Source organism: Diceros bicornis, chromosome 11, assembly GCF_020826845.1.
Source record: "Diceros bicornis minor isolate mBicDic1 chromosome 11, mDicBic1.mat.cur, whole genome shotgun sequence".
In the NCBI taxonomy this organism is placed as follows: domain Eukaryota; kingdom Metazoa; phylum Chordata; class Mammalia; order Perissodactyla; family Rhinocerotidae; genus Diceros; species Diceros bicornis.
The window spans coordinates 70,379,008-70,399,832 of record NC_080750.1 but is presented as its reverse complement, the minus strand read 5'-3'; the positions used below and the strand labels follow the sequence as shown (position 1 = coordinate 70,399,832).

Below are 20,825 nucleotides of genomic sequence, written 5' to 3'. Positions count from 1 at the left end.
CTTCAGCCCCAGAACGTGCACACTGAGATGTGCAGATGCCATGCTTTCATGGAGACTTCCATAAACAGACAGGTCACTCCCCTACTTTTTGATTCCTCCTGCTTCTCCCAGATGGGGCAAGGCAATAGTATCTGGGTTAAAATAAAGCAGCCTGGGTTACACTTTATTTAAGAAGCTAGCTTGGGATGAACTTAAGAATCCTTCCGTGGGACCAGGCCTCTAAAGATCTTGCCGCATATCAGCCCGCGGGGCATGCACTGGAGGTGCCCACTCAAAGGGCTCTATCCTGCTTACTGCTTACTGTCTTCGTCAGTCCAGGGCAGAGTGGATTTGGCCCCTTTGTGAGAATAAGAGGAAGAACAAATTTAGCTCTATTACGCGTTTGCAGTGAGGGAAAAAAATTTCGAATAAATGGGTGTTCTCCCCAACAAAGCAGCCTCATGCAGGTCCTTGAGTTTTAACTGTTCTCTTTACGGCAATGCCCTCGTGTTGCACCGTGTCCTCAATTCTAGAACTCCACTCCACCCCCACATGCGCCCCCACCGCCTCATCCAGCCACCACAACTGCTCCATAAACGACGTTCGCAGAATCTTCCTCCCCTTCCAGGCCATAGGAATGCCAAAGATTGCTGAGCAATACTGTTTGCAAAACCCCGAACTCTGGGGGCAGATTTTCCCTGAGCCGCTGCTCCTGATCGCCCTTAGGCTCTAAGCGTATCCCCCCTGCGGCCCGACTGACCCTCCCCAGTGACCGGTCCCCTGCCTGCCCCAACCGAGGCAGCACCACCCTCAAGGTAGTACAACTTTCCGGGACACCCCAACGTCTCCTCTCGCCCCCATCCGGTTGCTTGGAAATTGCACTGGACCGTGACGTCACACAGGGAGGCGGGTCCCCACTGTCCCGCACACCAATGGTGCGGCCGCGGCCGGCCTCATCTTTTCCAGTGATTGGTGTCTGGGGCCCCTCTGCTCCACCCCAGCCCGCCATGGCGTCAGGCGCCGCGGCACCAGGGAGGTGGTTCCCACTTTAAGTGAAGTTTTTCGTCCCCTCCCCCTCTCTGCCCACCTCCTGCAGCCTCCCGCGCCCCGCGGAGCTGGCGGATGGAGCTACGCTGCGGCGGCGTAGGGAGCCAGGCTGTGGGGCGCAGGATGGATGGGGACAGCCGAGATGGCGGCGGCGGCTGCAAGGACGCCGGGTCGGAGGACTATGAGAACCTGCCGACCAGCGCCTCCTTATCCACCCACATGACAGCCGGAGCGATGGCCGGGATCTTGGAGCACTCGATTATGTACCCGGTAGACTCGGTGAAGGTGAGGCAGGAGGAGACTTTAGGGACGGAGCGAGCAGAGAGGAGAGCGCGCGCGCGCGTGCGTTTGCATCCCGCGCAAGAGCAGCCTGGGGCAGCGCCCCGAAACCACGCTTTCCTCCGGGCTGCGGCAGGCGTGGGGCGCGGCGCCCTAGTTCTGTCCAGGAGCTGGCGCGCGCAACCGGGGCGTCGGGGAGCGCGCCACGCCGCCCCTTCCGCCGCGCGCCTGGGCTGCGGGGGCGCCCTCCGAGCCCACGAGGGTGCCCCAGCCGGCGCTCCGCACCGCCGCTCCCGCCGAGTTCCTGGGCCGGGCTGCTGGCGGCGCTGCGGCCGGGGAGAAGTGGCGAGCGCTGCTGGCCTCGGTGACGGCGGCGGGGTTCCAGAGGGAGGCGATCGGTGCCGCTTTGCACAGTCTTACCACGTCTACCCTCGCGATCCGAGGATTTTGGGGTCCCAGTTCGTCGCGGCTTCTGCTGGCGCGCAGGGTGTTCGAGCCGCGGCGAGACGCGTCCGCCGGCTGGTGCGGGGTGGCAGAGGTTGCCCACACGTGCGCCGTTCCCGAGGGAGCTCGCCGCCGGGAAGCGCTAACCACGCTCGCGCTGAGAAACGTGGCCCCGCCGGCCGCGCGCCCTCGGGCCCTGGCTTGTGGCTTCTGCTCCCCGGGTGTTTGCGGGGCGTGGGAGTGGTAGGGCTTCTCTTGGCAGCTCTCTTGGGGGTACCGGTTCAGCGACGCCCTCTGCCATCCCCTTTTCTCAGGGTTTCTGCACCTCCTCCCTTGGAGTTCGGGCAGCTGAGCAGCTGAGAGGCTTCGAGACCGGCAGTGACATTTGCCTTCTCTTTTGTTGTAGGGAGGCAGACAGGGAGAAGTGGTGCTGTACAGCCCTGACTGTGGGGCCTGTAATACGCTCACTTTGCCGTGCGCTTCCCCAGGGAGTTTCCAGTGCATTTCTGTAAGGAGCCAGCTTTAGCCAGGTGGGTTTTGCTGGAGCTTCCCTCTGTCAGCCTGTTCAGGACAGCGAAGGGCCAGAGGGTAGAGCGATGCAGGGAAGTGCTGTGGGTGCTGACACATCTCTCTTCTGTAGGCGTAACTCAGCTAATTCATACAGCCTCTCTGCGGAGTAACAGGTGAGGAAACTGAGGCACAGAGAGCTGAACGGGTTAGACTGCTGAGGCTCGTGCTTCTCCTGTACCCCAGACTCCAGCCCCAGTGTGCTTTGGGAGGTTGGGGGCCTCTCTAGGCAGGGCCCACAGAGCTCCCCCACCAGCAGCTGTATCTCGTTGCTGATGCTGGCCCTGCACGAGCAGTGTGAAGGCCAGACTGTCTAACGCAAAGGGTTTTCCCTGCCCTGGGCAGCTCTCAGAGCTGGCAGTCAGTGGCTGCAGGGGCACAAGTCCAGTGAGAGAAAGTGGGGCCATTGCAGTAAGGTAAAGCCCGAGTCTTTGTTTGTGCTGCTGGGCCGGCACCATCATCACCCCTTCTGTCCCTCCAGCATCCCAGTGGGAATTAGATGAATGGTCCTTGCCTGCCAGGGTTCTGGAGGGCATGGGAGAGATCTCATGTCTTAGGTTTTCAAGGCTCCTCCAGGAAAGACCCTGAACAGATACCAGGTGGCATCTGTAGAGGTAAGAATCCCTCAGGTGTAATAAAATTCCCCATGTTTGAAGCTGCTGTCTCAAGTCCCTCAGACAGACTGGGGAAAGTTAGGAGCAGGGAGATGTCATTTGAGCAGGCACCGGGCCCACTGGGTGGCAGAGATGAATGTTCCATCAAGGAACTGCTATATACCACTTCTGAGGCCCTGGCCTTCTTTGCTGTGAGTTTGGTTCAGAGCTTGTCTTTAGGATTACAAATAATTAGTCATGCCTTTCGAGCTCCCTGTGACACTCTAGAGAGGCACTCATCTCACGTGTTTAAACTGTGTAATCTGTGTAGTTTCCTCCCGCCCCTGGTTATTGGTGTGTTTTGGTGCAGACGTCACTGTAGACTTAGTATTCCTCTCCGTAGCAGCTGTCACCTGTGGACAGGTTAGCAGGGCGTGTGTGGTAGGAGGAGCTGGTCCGGCTGTCCTAAACAAGTCACTCACTCTATGGGGCCTGACTGTAAAATGAAGGCTTGGGTTAGCTAACCAGTAAGGCCTTCTAAGTTCTGGGATTCTAACTCTGACCCCGAATAACGACCCTTAGGAATTCTTCTGTTTTTGAGCGTGCAGGTTTGGTTTTAAAGCACCTCTGCTTTTTTACTCCTGCTTTCATGGAAGGAGTAGCAAGGATTATTCTTTTCATTTTTCAGCTGAGACAACAGGCATAGAGAGAGGTAAGTGGTGTGAGCCCCGTTAAATGACCCCGGGGAGGCTGTAGCAGAGTGCCAGGGTCAGTTGTCTGTACCCAGATATCAGGGATGCATCCATGCGTCAGGTGTGGAAATGCTTCACTTGGGGAGACCTCACTGTGTTCTTTGTAAATATTTTGGATGATAGTGATTGTGAGTAATGGAGTCCGGAGTCCTGGATTGGGTTTCAAGCCCCCCTCCCCCCAACTTGCTTCATACCTTAGGCACTGTTCTGTGCCTTAGTTGTGTCACTGTAAAATGGGGCTGTGGACTGGTTCGGTATTTCTCCCCATTTTTAACCTGTCCCTCTTTCTGTGAACACAGAACATCCGTTGTCTTCTATGTTACTTGAAATTTCAAATAATTATTACAACTGAAGCCAAATAATGTAAATCATATCCTGTAAGAAAAAAAATTTTTCTTTGATTTTATAAGGCACACATTTTTAACTTTGATCTTGTGAAGTTAAATGGGAGTGTGGGGTCGGCCTGCTTTTTCCAGTTTTTCTGTCCTAGATAGTGTGGACCAGGGAGCTCAGGGCTGGGTGCTTTCAGCACTGAGCCTGACAAGCCGCTTGGTTTTGTGGTGATAAGTGCAGGAAGCTAGCCTTGCTAACAAAATACATGTTTACTAAATACACTTTCCAATGAAGTCCCATGCCACCTCCCCAATGTCACTTTAATGACTTGCGTTTTTCAAACTATGGGTTGTGACCTGATCCCACTGATCAGTGTTTTAAAAAAGACAGATTGGTGAGAATGCAAAATACAAGTGTGCATGGCATGCAGTAAGAAGAAGTGTTGCTCCATGAAATTCTGTTTGGGTTTTGTGTGTATGTGTGTTCCCTGAGTGGCTGTGTAAATGCACTTCTGGCTGGGGCTCATGGCCAAAAAAGTATGGGAACCACTGAACCTAATGATCACCAGTGGCCTCGAGCTCCAGCAATCAACAGCCTGCGATTGTTAAATGGGTGTGTGAAGGCCTTTGGCAACTCTCCTGCTCCTTCGTCTCTTCCTCTTTTAGTCTCACGGTGGTAAGATCTGAGTGCTCACTAACCTGTAAAGGGCCACGTGCTGTGAGCCTCGGCTGCAGGCTTTCTCCATCAGTTCTGAGCCTCCGTGGTTGTACCAAGGGAAGGAGCAATTGGTAGCGATTACTTATTCCTTTCCACCTGGGGCTGTGCAGCAGGCTTTCCACGGGCCTCTTCCTGGTCCTCCAAGTGGCGAGTGGTGTGGTCGCCTAGACCAGCACTGGGGGTGGGTGTGAGAACCCCTGGTCGAGAGTGCTCAAGACTGTGGGGAGAATGCCAGGTGGGTGGAGGAGGAAATTCCAACTAGATTAGGCACACCACTCGGAGACCATGCTGAGTCCCGTGGTGGTGAAAGCAGGAGCAAAAGAAAACAGGAAAGATTTGAAGCGAGGGAACTTCCGCTGACCCTTTCACAGCCCTTCTCTTGCTCTGCTTGTGGGGAAATGCTGTCCTTTAACTCTGCTAGGAGAAGCCCTCCCTCCCGGCCAGAGTGGGAAGGAATGGCAGGCACCACCGTGCGGACGGACAGCCGAGCTTGGCCTTCTCTCTGGGCGCTGGTGGCTGCTGAGCCAGCTGGAAGCCTCGGGGTGGCCGTGGGGCTTTCCGTGGCTGGCCCTGCGGAGCTCTGAGCAGCCGGGAGCCAGGCAGGTGCCAGGGCAGCCCGGCTTTCCTCCTCCTGAGTTTGCTCCTCGTGGTCCCAGCAGTGCAGGCTGACTGGTAGGAAGGGTGCTGGGGGTGGGGGTGGGGGGTGAAGGCAGCTGCGGGAGTCCCCTCCCACCCACTTCAGCGCTTTCGAAACAAAGTACAGTACAGTTGATGCCATTCAGCTTCAAAAGGGCGTGAAATCCCAAATTGCTCTAGTTCCTGCAACAAAATTATAGTGATTTTCTGTCTCCCTTCCCCTGTCTTGTCTCCTTCAGATCCCTCCTCCCTTCTTTTCTGTCCTTCTTCAGTGGGAGGTGCTTCTCTAAAAGGTGGATTTGGGAGGGGCGTGGAGTCAAAAAAGGGGTGCTCTGGAACATCTGCCCTAGTCTCTGTTTCATGAACTCCCAGGCCCTGTGCTGATAGCCCTGGGCGGCGGAATCTGTGCCCCGCAGGCCTGCGGCTGACGGGGTGGGGACAGGGATCTTACCCAGCCCAGAGTCAGCACTTGGCCCCCACATGGCCACTTCCCTGCCTGCCACTGGCCCCCTCTGCCCGGAAATGGGGGAGGGGTAGGCTGGAGCCCCAAGGACTGCAGTGGGCAGTAGGCGGCCTCAGCTCCTCAATAGGGGAGGCACTTGGGGCTTAATGTGGGATTTAACTGGTGGCGTTGTTTAAACCACTCAGAGGTGTCACGTGGGGCGGGGGGTGGGGGTGGGGGGTGTCACATGGAAGGGAGGGCTGTGCTCGGTGGAGCACGTGTCCCCTGCCTCTTCCTGGTTTCTCTCCGGGCACGTTTTAGCTCCCTGTGGCCGTCTCATTCACGAGGGCTTTTGTCCCATTGTTCTTTGGAGCAGTGACCCATCTCTGGACTTGAGTCCCACTTTCTCTTTTTGTTCAGCTTGGAGTCTTGACCCCCACCTTCAGGAGGGTGGCCTTTCCCTGACCCACTGGATGAACTGACCTGTGTAGAAGCCTCTGGCGGTCTCTCTGGAACCGCAGAACCTTCTGGCTCTTTTCATATCTCTCCTAGTACCCAACCTTTCCTTCTCTTTTTCGTCTGTTTTTAACCTTCGGCGAGCTGCCTGGCCTGTCAGTGCTGGCGGCAGGCGCGCCTGTACAGCGGCCGTCTGCTGGAGCCCTCTATCCCGCGGCCTTGTGAGTCCTTCCCACAGCCCGCCTGTCCTCCCTGCCTCTGCCTTGAATGCTCACGGCTGACAGTTTTCATAGGAGGGAGGTATCTAGTCACTTTCTCTTTGTTTAACTGTAAACCTTCCTTCAGGCTCCTTCGGAGCTGGGTTTTCTCACCCTCAGAGAACTATTTTCTGGAGATTGAGATCCTAGTCTTTGCCTTACTGGTTGGACAGGACACTTGGCTTTTCTGAGTTCTAATTTCCTTATCTATAAAATGCAGATACTAATTTTCTTCCTGCTTTCTCTCTCCTGACCCAACTTTCCATTGCTTCCTTCTTCCCTTGTTTTCTCGTCATACCCTGTGGAAGTTCCTTGTAACAAGCTCCCTTACATCCTCACCCAGGCTTCCTTCCACCTCCAGTCCTGATGGAAATCCAGCTCTTCTCCTGAGGCCACCACTTCCCCAAGGCCCCTCAAGGAAGGATGATTCCCTTCAGCTCAAACCCAGGCACCCTTGGGCTGGGGGTAGGGGAGGGGCTGCTGCCCTCTCTCCGTGACTCGACCACCCTCTCATCTACCTCTCCTTCCCCTCTGAGGCTCCTGCCATCCACTCCCACCAGTGGCGGTCCCTCTTCTCTCTCTGTCATCCACTCAACTCAGACTCCAGTCTGACTTCTCATGCCGAAAGGCAGAAGAGCGAATGGCGTGGACCCTTGAGCCACACTGCGTGGACGGTGCCCAGTTCCCACTTGGGTGTGACCTTGGGCAAGTTTCTTCACCTCTCTGTGCCCAGTTTCTCCATCTGTGGAAAGGGGAGAAGATGGTATTGATGTCCCAGAGTGGCTGTGCGGATTCAGTCCTTAAAGCACCTGAACAGTGCCTGCTGGGTAGTGAGTGCTCTCTAGGTGTCAGACCTCATTGTCATTGTCCTTGTCTTCAATATGATACAGTCACTTTCCCTTATTCTCTGCGGACTTGGGTGTCTGGCTCACAGACTGCTTCTCCACCACAGATCCTGTCATCACCTTGAGAACGTCCCCGCTTGGTCACCAGCCAACTAATGTCCAGATCCTCTCTGTCCCTCCCTCAGGTTGATGGCTTTTACCTTCATGGTGTCTTGTCCTAACCTAGAACCTTTCCACCTCTGAAATCTTAAATTCAGACATCTCATAGCCTGGCCACAGCTTTCTCACAGCCACGCTGTGCTGGGTCTCCTGCCTCTTCTCCCCCCTCTCAGCCCATCCGTGTCTTCCTCATCTCGCCTGGACCCCAGGGCCCATCACTGCAGCCACTCTCGGGCCCTCGGTTTGTCTGCCTTGCGTTCTTCTAACACTGGCCTGCCCGTACCCTGATCCTGGACAGCCCACCGGTCCGTTGAGCAGCCGAGCTGCTTCTATCCTCCTCTGCAGCTCCTTCACACGATGCTCTTGCTCCTTAAACCTCCACCCCTGCACCCTTTTCAGCCCCAGGATGGCATCTTGCTTCCTAGTTCATGGAGAAAACAGGACCCAGTCAAACTCGGCTCCCTGTCACTGCCCTTCCACTCGAGTGCCGTCCTGTCCTCCTCCTCTGTAAGGTGAGAGGGTCCTTCCTTCCTCTAAGGGGAACCAGCGGGGGCAGGGAAGGGTGCTGTGTGGGAACCACCCACATACACCTGGAGTTGAATCCTGGCTCCACAGCTGGGCACGTTACTTGACTTCTCTAAGCTCAGTTTTCTTGTCTGCAGAGCAGGCATGTTAATACTGAGACCTACCTCATAGGGTTGTTGAAAGAATGAAATGAGGCAGGTAAGTAAAGCTCTTGCTGCAGTGCCTGGTGCACAAGTTCTCAGTAAATGGTCATGGTGGTAGTTGTTTTGGTCATCTCTCTTGACTAATCTAGTTCAAGTATCTTTAGCCTTCCCTCCCATTGGTTCCTTCTTAAAAGCATTTATACCTTCTAAACTTGTCCCATCTTAAATAATGAACCCCAGACCTCTCACCTTGATCCCATGTGCCCTGAGGATTTTTTCTCCTTAAAATAACAAATGTTATGAAACATGTTGACACTTGGTGTCTACTTCCTCACCTTGTCACCCTTAGGCCTCTGGCTTTTGTGCCGCCACTCTGCTGAAAACTCATGGAGGCTGCTAGTTAGGGATCTCCTCGCTGATCAGCTCAGTCATTGTGTTCCTGGCCCCTCTGATGATAAGGGCAGCCTCCTGGTCTTCCTCGGAATTCTGCCCTCCACCCTCTTTCTTCCTTCGGGACACGTGTCTCAGTTTCCACCTGGTCCTGATAACTCACACGTTGCAGATGAGTGTCTCTGGTCCTGTCTCTTGGGAGCTGGGTATCCACTTGCCTTGCAGACCTCTCCACTTGGCTACCTTGGTGTCCAGGATGTCCAACATGGACTCCTGCCTTCCCCTCGGGCCTGCCCTTTGGCCTGGACCCCGCCCTCAGAAACTTGGTGATCGCCTTCAGCTTTTCTCTCGCCCCTGCCCACTCAGCCCCCTCCCCATATACTTCCAAGACCTGTCCCTTTCTGCGTCTATAGTACGGCTTGAATTTGCTTTCTTCTCTCTCCCCCTGCTACTTCCTTGGTTCAGGGCACTTGGCCGTCGCCTTTCCATTGACAGCTCCCTGGACCACCCGAGTCACAGTTGAGTGTACATCCTGCCTCGCCCATACTTCCCTATTGCCTGGCCCTGCTTTGTTTTTCTCCGCGGCATTGTTACCTTCTAACACATAATACCATTTACTTATATTTATTATTTGTATTGTTTAGGTATTTTATTCACGTTTATATCATTACTTATATTGTTTATGGTCTGTCTCCCCTCCTTCGAATGGGCAGGAATTTTGCTCTTTTGGTCTCTGGTGCATAACCGTTTTCAGAAACAGTCCCCAGCAGGTAGTAGGTGCTCAGTTAAATATTGGTTGAATGAATTACTGCAAATCATTCATAGCTGGTCCTGCTCACTCCCACCGCAGAGCCCTCCAGCCTCCTGGGCGGCTGCAGTTTTCTCTTCTTAAATAGGGAAGAGTAATGATGCCCGACCGGCCCACCTTTCAGGTCTACTTAATTCATCTAGGAAGAAAATGCCACCAGCTTTGCAATCAACACAGTTGAAAAAGTATTAAGCTCTCTGCAGGTGCCAGGTCATGGTATTTGTTATCAAACTGGGATCCTCTGAAAGGGGTGAGGTTCGCTGCTTGGAATGTCAAATCCAGGCTGTTCTCCACAGTGCTGCAGAGCCTGTCCGGGGGCCGAGGAGCAGCCCCAGCGTCTGCTTCACTTTGGGTATCTCTCTCCACCGAGCACTCCCCTAGCTGTCCCCATGGCCTTCAGCATAAAGCTGCATCACCTCGCACAGAGACCCAGACCCTCCTCTCTGACTCGTCTACCAGGTGTGACACGTAAACATATTCTGTGACCGTTGGTTGAATGAATGAAGGCACAGTTGTTTAAAGAGATGTGAAAAAAAGTGCTTTAAAACCTGCTATTAAACAAATGTTAGTTTTTATTTTGTTTTGCATTGTTTTTGAATCCGTAATGTATCTTGGCTACAAAAAGACTTTCTCAGTCCTTTTGTTTGTTCTTGTTTTGCGATGGAACCTGCAAGCCACCGTTATACCGGGACGAGGCTGCTAATTAATCTGGCTACCCACCTCATTCGTTCCATGCTTACTGAGAGCCCTCCCTGCCAGGCTCTGTGCTAGACACTGGGCAACAAAAATAAGTCCTGGTCCCTGTTCCCAGGACATGCTCCCTATTATTAGACAGTGAGCTTAGGCCACAGGCCTGGCTCCCTTTGGAGAGAAGAGTGGCTCAACTTGATGTTTACTTTCCGTGGGCACGAGGTCTGGGGTGTCTCGACTCAGAAGGGCTCAAGCTGCCATCTTGAAGGTCTGGAGCCTGCTGGGAAGCATCATTCTGGGCTTCTCTGTTGGGCAGTCTTGAATTGGCTCCTTCCCCAGTAGGAGACAGTGGCCCTCAGTTGTACAAACCCCGCCCTCCCCCCCCCATCCTCTTCCTCGCTCTTGAGGTTGTTAGTCATTCTGGAAGCTGAAATTGGCTCACAGAAGGTGCCTTTGAAAACATCCCCCACCCTACCAGTAACGGGAAGGGCCGTTGTCTGGTCACTAAGAGGTGTTATGGTTTCACATTCATGTTTTCTCTCTGAAAAGAAAACAACGTGTTGAAATAGAGATCCCAGCAGCAGCTTGGTTGAAGCAAGAGTTGCATAACGGGTTTAGGAAACGTCTGGCCATTGTGGGTCAGGTTGAGGGACTGCAGCTTCATGTCACCGAGAGGACTTCCTCTGGGCCCGCCCGCCTCTGGATCCATTGGACACATCCAGTGAGAGACGCAGAAAGCCGTGGTGCCCTGGGGTCTGGCTGGCAAAAGGCTCTGACCTGGTCTCTCGTTGTACCGACAGCTTTTGTTCCTGGCACGGCCATAAAGGCTGCATTTGAGGCGCTGCTGTTGGTGGGGGCTGGGGAGGGGTGTGTGTCAGACTTGTGCTGACGTTGAGGCCCCTGGAAAGGGCAGCGAACGGGGCGGGGGGCTGGAGGGAGGCCCCATCGATTCAAATCCTGGTCCCGCCATTAACCAGCTTTGAAACCATGGGTGAGTTGTTTCTCTGGGCTGGTGTCTCCTTGTCTAATTGACTAACATTGGTCTCCTGGACTGACAGCCTCTGCTTACCTGCTGGCTGGGGCTGTGGAGAAGCTCAGGTGGGACCACGTCTGTGGGCGGCTTCTGAAAACCTTCACGTGCCCAGCTAATGACAGATTGTATCAGAGGCAATGTGCTTAATGACTAAGAGGAGACGGTTCAGGTTCGGGCGCAGGCTCTGGGGCAGACTGCCTGGTCAAGTTACTGAAACCTCTCTGGGCCTTATTCTTCTCATCTGTAAAGCGGGGATAATAACAGTAGCCACCTCAGAGTGTTGCTCTGAGAATTAATTATGATACACCTCGAATGTTCAGGATAATGTCAGGTTCATGGTAAGCACTCAGTTACTATTAGCTCCTGTTGTCATTTCTAAAAGGGTTATTACTTGAATGCCTGGTTGTGCTTGTGTGTTGCTATTAGAATTGTATATTGCAGTATTTTTGTACTGTTTCAACCTCTATTTTGTCATTTGATCCTCTTAGCTCTCCTTTGAAGGTGAGAAAAGGCAGGGCTGTTTCTCATTTCATAGATGAGGAAACTGAGCTTTGGAAAAATAACATGCCCTGGAACTCGGGCCTTTTTCTGCTACCTAAGAGCTGAAGGAGGAGACTCAAGGAAGAGAATCAGGTGGGAGCAAGCAGGTGAGGTGCTGGGGTGCACACTTAGGTGTTAATGGCGACAGAGCCCTTGAGCTGGGTTCTGAGAGAGGAGATGATGGGGCCCCCACTGTATTCTTGGGAGGGAAGAACTGGAGTTGAGGAAGTGCCAGCAGGAAATTAAAGTGTGGCACAGAACATGGGGCTCTAACATATAGGTAGGAGTTTCTTGGTCAAATACTCCAGTATGGAGGGCAAGGGGATGATGACAAATGGTTATTGTGACAGGATATTTTTGGCTCTGTCTTTTCTCCCTGGAGCAAATTGTGGCTGCTGTGGCACCTTCTCATTTCAGCAGGGAGTTGAAGTTGGACTCAATATAGTGATTTGCTTTTGGATTGGCCTGAAGATTCCTTTCCAGACCACAGCATAAAAATGACCTGTTGAGAAGAGCACTGCATCATAGTTCCTTGGTCTGCTAGGGCTGCAGTTTCTCGTCTTAAATGGGAAGGGGTAACAATTCCTGTCTTGCCTCCCCTTCAGGTCTACTCACTGCATTTAGTAAGAAAATAGAGCCAGGTTTGCAGTGAACAAACCTTTATACTGTTTAAAAAGTATAAAGCTCTCTGCAGGTGCCAGGTCATGGTTTTTATTATCAAACTGGGATCCTGTTAAAGGGGTAAGGTTAGCTCTTTGGAATGGAAAATACAGGCTCTTGTTCCAGTGACTGTAGGATTCCCCGCAGCTGCCCGCGGCCTCGGGCACTTAACCTCTCTCCTTACAGTGTCTCCCATCTGTTGAGTCAAGACCAAGGTGGCCATCTGCTGCCACCCCTTAGCCAGGTAATGAGGAAGAGCCAATTCTACTCCAAGTGTGCTCAGAAATACATTTAAAATTGATAATATGGGACCGGTGATGAGAGGAGCTGCACACACAGCTGCTGTGATTAAGGCAGGACCAGGCCACCTGCAGGGAGACAGCGTGTGCCCGGGGCAGTTAGGGCCCCTTCATCTTTGTGGGTTATCATTTCATTTGCTCACTTTTACTTTTTAAGTGAGTCTGCCCCTTTGAGTGCCACGCAGATGAGGCTGGGGACGAGGGAAGTGGCTCCTTGTCCTGAGCATGTCTATGTGTGTGTGCTGCCTCTCTTTCCCACTTTGGTCCCTCCCAGCTCTGGTGGCCTTGTTTGCTCACGACTGCTGACATAGAAAAGTAAGTGGAGAAGGACACAGGACGCAGATGACTTTGTCTCAGGGTCCCCGGTCCTCCTTTCCCCGCGCTGCTCACATTGAGGGTTTTGCTGGCGCCTCGCCTTGCCCTGGACCTGGCAGTAGGCTTGGAAGGTGGAGGGTGGGAAGCTGCAGGAAGCTTCCAGTCAGGCTTGCTGGGAACTGGAACACCCCGGGCACTGCCTCTGACTTGCTGTGCTCTGCTCCCCTGGAATAGAGGATGTCCCCCGGGTGTCCTGGGGCTGTCGAGAGCCTGGATTAAAGGAGTGGGGTGGTTGGCTGGTGATAAGATCCAAGAAGTCAGATGGCGAGGCAGGGAAGCCTTTCCAAAGGAAAGAAGATGCTGGTGTGTGTATACATGTGTGCAGGTGGAAGAGGTGAACCCAGGGTGTGTCTTTAACGGAACCAAGACAGCTTCTTTCCTTAGTCACTGTGTCCATGGCTTGTTTGCTAAATGTTGGCTCGTGTTAGCCTGATTCGTTGAAATGTCTCTTCTAAGAAGGAGCTGAAAGGCATTTGCGAAAACGCGACTTCATTCCCTGGACTTCACTCAATGACTAAATTAAGGAGTGGGACATATGGGGTGTGACCACATGTGCTGGGCACCAGGAAACCGGGAGGCTGACACCTTCACGGTCTCTCCCCCAGGGGTCCCTGTCGGGCAGGGAGGGCAGACATGTGGATGAATCGTTCCTGGAGGGGGTGACGCACCTGTCCTCGGGGAACCTGAACCTCGTCAGGAGGGGTCAGGGAAGGGCCCCTCGAGGAAATCATATCTCAATATTGATATCTAGACCCAAGGAGACCTAGATGTTAGAAAAAACCATATGAATCTCTTGGTCCCCTAGGATGTCACAGCCTGTCCCCAAGGTGCCTGGTGAGTCTCAGGACCCCTGCACCCCCTGACACTCTGATTTTGGGGTTATGTGCTGAGCTTTCTGACAGAAGTATCAGCTGAGAAAGTTTTCGTGGTTTGGGGTCACCACACCAGGGCCTCCAGGTGGGACCTGCCCCCCTGTTCCGAAATTGCTGCTGCTCCTGCTTTTCCTCCTTCTTCTCCCCACTGCCCTGAAATTTTAATTCCCTATTTGGCCACCAAGCGACCGCCTGCTGGCTTCCGTGGAAGCCCAGCCTCCTCCCTGGGTGGGAACTTTCACTGCAGAGCTGAAGACCAGAGGAAACGGAAATGAGGAGGCGGGCAGGAGAGCTGTCATATCAAAGGCATTTCTGCTCATAATTGGTTTATAATTAATGAGTGGCATTAGTGGCAAGTGCCAGCTGGAGCAGCAGCCAGATAAGTGGCTAAAAATTAAATGCAGTCATGTGATTTGTAGAGGTTTAGGGTTTGCCTGAGTGACATTTACTGACCCAGGTCATGGTTTGTAGGATGACAAGAGGGACTTGACAAACAGTGTAGGTGACCACTGTGCTTTCCAAAGGACAGAGGTCTCTCTGGAGCCCCATAGCACTAGGACCTGTTCTTGACACTCAGATTTGTGTGTCATTCCTTGTCTCTTTTCAAAGGCAACTGTATAGCTGAACATTTTTCCTGTCCTCTCTTCCCTTTTAGCCTTTCTATCTCTGGCGGAGCCTCCTATAAAACGCAGAGGGTTCAGTTTCCAGGGCTTGTCCATTGGCCTCCAGTGATTTTGATAAAGGGCCTGAAACTGGGCTCCTGAGGGTTTTTCTCCTGGTATCTGTATTAGTCCAGGGTTTAGACAGAAGCTCCTGGATCTCAAAGCTTCTGGAAACTGAGTCTTGTTTCTCCAAAAGGCCAGTCTGGTGACATCAGCAAGAACTGGCTGACCCCAAGGCCAGCCCTCTATTTCTGTGTCCATGGATTCCCCTGGCACAGAGGTCTTTGTTACTAAATCTGTGTGCTGGGTGTTTTGAAGGAGGACGTGTGTGAGCTTTCTCAGCGTTGTTAGTCAATACCGAGCTGTTACCCAGAAAAAACAGTCGGGATAGAAGCAAAGATTTGATCTGGTTAAGTTAACACCATGGAGAATGCCCTGTTGAGGGACAAGGGTTGTCATCAAAAGAGTTAAAAACCTCAAGTGTGAGTGAGCCTGGAGAGCTCTCTTTTAATGTAACTGTGTTTACACATTTTTTTTCCCTTGAATCCTGGCTCCTCAGACAGTCACGGAATTAATGTATGTGTATTTATGCAGGCCAGGAAGGGCAAAGTAGTAGATGAACTTTACTCAGAAAATTGCTGAAGATTTATAGTTAGCCCTTAGAGAGTCAAGAATACCAGCTTCAGAAATGACCTTGCATTGTAAAAACCATATAACAATAAGGAAAAATTGACAAGTGGGAATGACTCTTAGCTTCCAAAAAAATCTTTCAAGTTTCAGAAGGAGGTGGAGAATGAGTTGAAACTGCAGTTTGTCATGGTGGCAGCAGGTTCCATTTTTCCTTGGAATGAGCACTGTTCCCTCCACAGGCTTCTGAGAGTGGGCCAGCTGATGATGCTTTCCCTGACCTACTATAGGAATTCTCTCTATAACATAGATGTGGAGAACAGATTGGTGGTTACCAGAGGGGACGGGGCGGGAGGAGGGTGAAAGGGGTAAAGGGGCACATATGTATGGTGAGAGATGGAAACTAGACTTTTGATGGTGAACATGATGCAGTCTATACAGAAGTCGAAATATAATGATGTACACCTGAAATTTATATAATGTTATAAACCAGTGTGACCTCAATAAGAAAAAAAACCGGAATTCTTGTTTTAAACTTCCCTTGAGTGTCTCTTCCAAGGGTCTTTTGTATTTTCTGATATTCCAATCATAAGAAATTTTCTGAAATTCTCTTTCAGACCCTAAAAACCGAAAGTTACTACAAAGCTGGACTTTTTCCAGAAGCTGCTTTAAATTGAAAACAGATTTCTGATCTCTGAGCAATCAGAGTTTAAGGGACAGGGAGAAGCTTTGTCAACCCAGAATTGGCCATCAGGGCATCCTTGCGTGAGGAGGGCAGGGAATGAAATGTGGAGAATTGAGGCAAAAGTGGACTCTTTCTGTATATGCACACGTAGAACATTTGTATTTGCATTTTAGGGTAAATTGTAATTAGATTAAGGTGACTAGAGGCCGCTAACTGAGTGACCTTGGGAAAAGCACTTGATGTGTCTGAGTCTCAGTCTTTTCATCTGTAAAATGGCAAGCTGGAGCTAACACTAAATGGTCTCCTAGGAAGTTTGCAGTTCTAACATTTCCACTCCTTGTTTCCATGGGGCAGTGTCACTTTGGGGCACCTTCTTTTAAGTTTGAATGTAAAGTGTAGACTTACAAGCCCCTCTGCTTTGAGGAGGAGGCTGGGGAGGCCCTGCCCTGGAATTCCACCGGGCGCTAAGGAGCAGGGCGAGAAGCCAGCTGCTGAGATACTGTGTGGGGCTCTTGCGTCCCAAGTGCTTGCCGAGAAATGATAGTTGGTTTAAGTTACTGGAAACCTCCAACTACAACACTTAAAACTGCAAACTATTCATTCAGGCAACTCCAGAAATGCTGAATGGCCACGGCCCCACCCTGGAATCAAGGGGAGACGTGTAGCAGATGCTTCTGGAAGGCCCTGTTTATAGCTGTCTGGCTCCTTCCTGCTGGGGACCTTTTACAAGTGCACTACCAGGAAGCTGAGTCATCCAAGGGTCAGCCCAGTGGCCAAGGTCACCCGGCGTTGCCAGCAACACAGATGGGGTCAGCCCAGTGGCCTGAGCATTTCGGGCCAGCGTTGGTGGGAGTGCCAGGGTGGGGGAGCTGCGCCTCACTTTGGGAAGCGCATGGTGACAGGACCACCGTCACTCCCCGTGGTTTGCGCTTCCGTTAGGTTTCACGGTGAGAGACGTTCTCCTGTTTTACTCCTTCACCCCATTCCCACCCCTGCTTCTCCTTTGTTCACAAATCCGAGGCAGGAGGTCAGGACCCAGCGACTGAAACAGCATGAAGGGTAAAAACGACCCTCCTGTGTGGCGGTTTCCAGGGGTCAGCGTGGGCGCTGTCCTTTTGCCTCTTTCCAGGCTCATCTCGTACTCAACATGCTGCCAGCGACACCAGCCTTCTCAGGGCCTCTGTCCTGTGCCCCCAGGCAGCCCTGTTCCCCTAGGCTTCACCTCCCTGATGCCCCCCAGCCTTCGGGCCTCCGCTTCAAAGTCACTTCCAGGACCCCTGCTCAAATCTGAATCACGTCCCCTGCCTTTGCTCTCATAGCACCTTCGCCTTCTACTTTGTTTCATGACCTGTAGAGTAATTTTGTCTCTGTCTGGTGTTTGGTTTACTCTTTCCCTCCGCCACTAGACTGTAAACTCCTTGAAGGCAAGGGCTCTCTGCCTGCTCTGCCATCCCCAGCCCCCTGCTGTGCACTGACGTCTCCGAGGGAGGGAGAATCTTTGGTAGAACGACCCTCTTGTTTTACCAAATTGAGGCTGCCTCAGTCTGGCCACTCACTGGCGTCCCTGGTGCCAATCTCCTTGTCTCACTTCTGGAAACCCTTCTCAGCAGACGGCTTCGGTTTGATCGTACCCCTGAGCTCACTCTTTCCAGAAGGAGGGTTTCAGCCACCGTGAAGTCTCGCCCATGACTGAAGGTTCCTGCCATTCCCTTAGGCACACAGTAAAACTGAAAAATGACTCCCCCAGAAGCTTATGGAATAATTTCTACGTGCAAACATTTGTACATGCAAATGGATTCTGGAGGCTGAAAGGGGAGTCTCCAGGATATTTCCCTTGGGGTCTTTCCCCCAAGACGCTTAGAACATCAAGCCTGGTGTTTCTGGTATTTTGTCATCTTTCTCTGTTACTGTCTGCTGTGAAGGTGTGTGAAGACAGCAGGAGAACGTCCTCTCTGGCTGTGACCTGGCCCTGTCTACACGGAGATAATCCAGCATCATGGAAATAATTTGATAGGGTGTTGGTGGGACATCTGGCTCCCGTAACATCTCGGAAATTTACCCTGGACATCTACTTAGACCTCTCTCGTACCCTGAACTCTAGAGCCTGCTCTGATGGGTCTCGTATCCTCGGCTGTTACCCTATTTGGCAGGCCCCAGAAAATGGTGAGATGCATCGCACTGCGGGACACAGAGCCGTAGCTGGCAGAGAGCGCATGTGGTGCTTAAAGTGCCTGCTCTGTGTATGAAGCCTGTGGGTGAAAAGTGGGGTATCCCTGAGTCCTTGACAGTTGGTTACTGAGTGCCTGTTTCAGTTAAAGCACAGTGCTGGATGCTGAGATCACAGAAGGATGAGGCTGTCCCTCCCTTCGTGTTTCTCTCAGACTTTGATGAGAGACAGGCATGCAGGCGTATCGCCTGATGTAATTACAGTAGAGGAATGAGCGAAAGAAGTCTGGCGACAGGGCTGCTTTGAAAAGTCTTTTTTTCCTGTGGATAATAGGCTAATAGTGGGTGAGCTTTGGAAGGTGTGGCCTCTGTGAAGGGCGTGGAAGCTGGTCTTGCAGAAGCTGGCAGGACCACACTTGACTTGAGAACCGTGCATGGGGCTTCTGAGGTGCGCGGCTCCCTGTACCTGTCCAGGATGGATTCCAGGAGAGCTGTCCCCCACAGCACTCCGGGACCCCCTCTGTTCCCTGGCTCTGATGGCAGGGGCAGTGCCGTGGAGCCACTGGCATCATCACCCACTCTCTCTCGAGTACAAACATTTGGCTGGTTTCCGGCAGCTACCTCCATGCCTGAGCAGTTGGGGTACTGATTCCTGGGAAAATCTCTTGGGGTGGTGCGGGCCAGTGTGTCCTGGACAGGGAAGCGCTGCATCATTGGCGCCAGGGGCCAGCAAATGGGAAAGGATGAGAATTCAAACTCTGCGTCTTAAGCATTTCTCCCTTCCTTTGCCTTCCATCCAAGAGCCCCTGGGCTGACCTTCCCGCCAAGGTGCTTCCTTTCAAGGCAAGCTCTGGAGCCGGGGATACTGCTGTGTCCAGGGGATTGTGCTGTGCATTTGAGACCCCTGGCTGCCTTCTCCAGAAACAGACAAACAAAAAACTGCTATGCCAGGTAGTAAAGGAAATATCAGAGAATTATTGGATTGTGACAGGATTTCAGACTATGAAATGCATGTGGAGTGAGCTGTTGACTAGATTTAGGATTTTTTCTTTTAAGTTGTGGTGAAATATACATAACATAAAACTTGCCATCTTAACCTTTTTGATGTGCATAGTTCAGTAGTGTTAAGTAAATTTACATTGTTGTGCAACTGATCTCCAGAACTTTTTTCACCTTTCTAGCTGAAACTCCGTCCCCATTAAACAACTGCCCATGTTCCCCTCCCCCCCAGCCCCTGGCCACTACCATTCCCCTTTCTGTCTCTATGAACTTGACTACTCTAGATACCTCATGTAAGTGGAATCATACAGTATTTGTCTTTTTGGGACTGCCTTATTGCATAATGTCCTCAAGGCTCATCTATGTTATAGCATGTGTCAGAATTTCCTTCCTTTTTAAGGCTGAATGATATTCCACTGTGAGGAAGGACCACATTTTGTTTATCCATTCATCCACGGATGGACACTTGGGTTGCTTCCACCTCTTGGCCGTTGTGAACAATGCTGCTGTGAGCACGGGTGTGCAGAGATCTCTTTGGCACCCTGCTTTCAACTCTTTTGGGTATATACCTAGCACTAGGATTGCTGGATCATATGGTAATTCTATTTTTAATTTTTTTAGGAACTTCCATACCATTTTCTGTAGGGGCTGCACCAGTTTACATTCCCACCAGCAGTGCACTAGTGTTCCACCTTCTCCTGGAGTCTTTTTTTTTTTTAATACAAGTGTTTTTAAGCTGCAAGTAGGCCTGATGTATAGTAATGTAGATTTACCTCCCCCCAAATAAAGCACACTCACAAACATTTGTTTTTCAAAGTACTCCTTACACGTCTCATAGATTTAGAATGTTAGCAGCCGACGAGGACCTCCTTAGAGACAATCTATTAACTCTATTTATTCATTCCACAAATATTTGCAATTGTAATAGATCAGTAAACAAAACAGAAGAACTCTCCTGCCGTCTCGGGTTTACCTGCTGGTGGACATATGCCCAGCTAGGTGAAACGATTGCTTGGAGTTCCTCGGGGATCTGGTGGCAGAGCTGGACGGGAGTTTAGGTCTTCTGACTCTTGGAGCAGGGCTCTCTCCATCTGTCAGGCCCACATTTAGGTGCACGTTTTGGGCATCGCCCTATTTGGGAAGGTGAGACACACTCACTCGGTAGAAACATCCGTGCCCTGCAGTGCCACAGGGATTTATCCCCCAGAATCCGGGGGAGCTGGGAGCCTGCCCACACCCACAGGTGGGGGCCCAAGGCCTGCAGGGTGGCTGTGGCGTGTGGGACGGGGGCAGAACACACAGGGGCTCCCTGTGCCAAGTCCTATAGCTCCACTTGGCCCCATGCGGCTATTTCCCTACAGTTCAGAGGGTAGCGAGACCTTGAGCAGCAGGGAGGGCCTTTTCCACAGGGGTGACCTCGCGGGACTGGGTGCCAGTCAGCAGTGTCAGGGGACCTTGGTACTTAAGGTCCCTGCCTGGCCTCAGCCCCGGACTTCAGCACTGGGTAAAGGTCTCCAGAGCTGCCCGTGGCCCTGAGCAGCCCAGCCAGGTGGGTGAGCTTCCCGAGGCACTTTCCTCTTGGCCCCTTTGCTCCTGTGTAAACTGACCCTAGGGATTTTTCACGACCTCTCTTGCCGTCCAAGTTTCCTCTGTTACATAATCAGGATTCGTGTAAGGAGCCGGGCCCATTCATTTAGAAACGGTGAGGGAATAAAGGTGAATGTGGAAGTGGGGTGGGCGGGAGGGACGGAGTCCCTCAGGGGCTGCCGTAGGCAAGTCCCCTCGCTTTCCTGGGCCTCGGTTTCTCTTCTGTTAGGAGGGGCTGCTCAGGCTGTGCTGACAGTG

General features: G+C 52.1%; 1 protein-coding gene across 2 annotated transcripts in view; it reads left to right on the top strand.

Annotated features, from left to right (window-relative positions):
- The first annotated feature begins 994 nt into the window (after positions 1-994).
- The window catches only part of SLC25A37 (solute carrier family 25 member 37), a 37,289-nt gene continuing 17,458 nt past the window's right edge, over positions 995-20,825 (top strand). Inside the window, exon 1 of one of the 2 annotated variants that reach the window (XM_058550511.1) lies at positions 995-1,311. In XM_058550511.1, the coding sequence (XP_058406494.1) occupies positions 1,102-1,311 (210 nt within the window). In that variant the 5' untranslated portion in view covers positions 995-1,101. Of the gene's footprint in view, positions 1,312-10,986; positions 11,054-20,825 lie in introns of those variants that run through there. The other variant, XM_058550513.1, reaches the window with a different exon arrangement.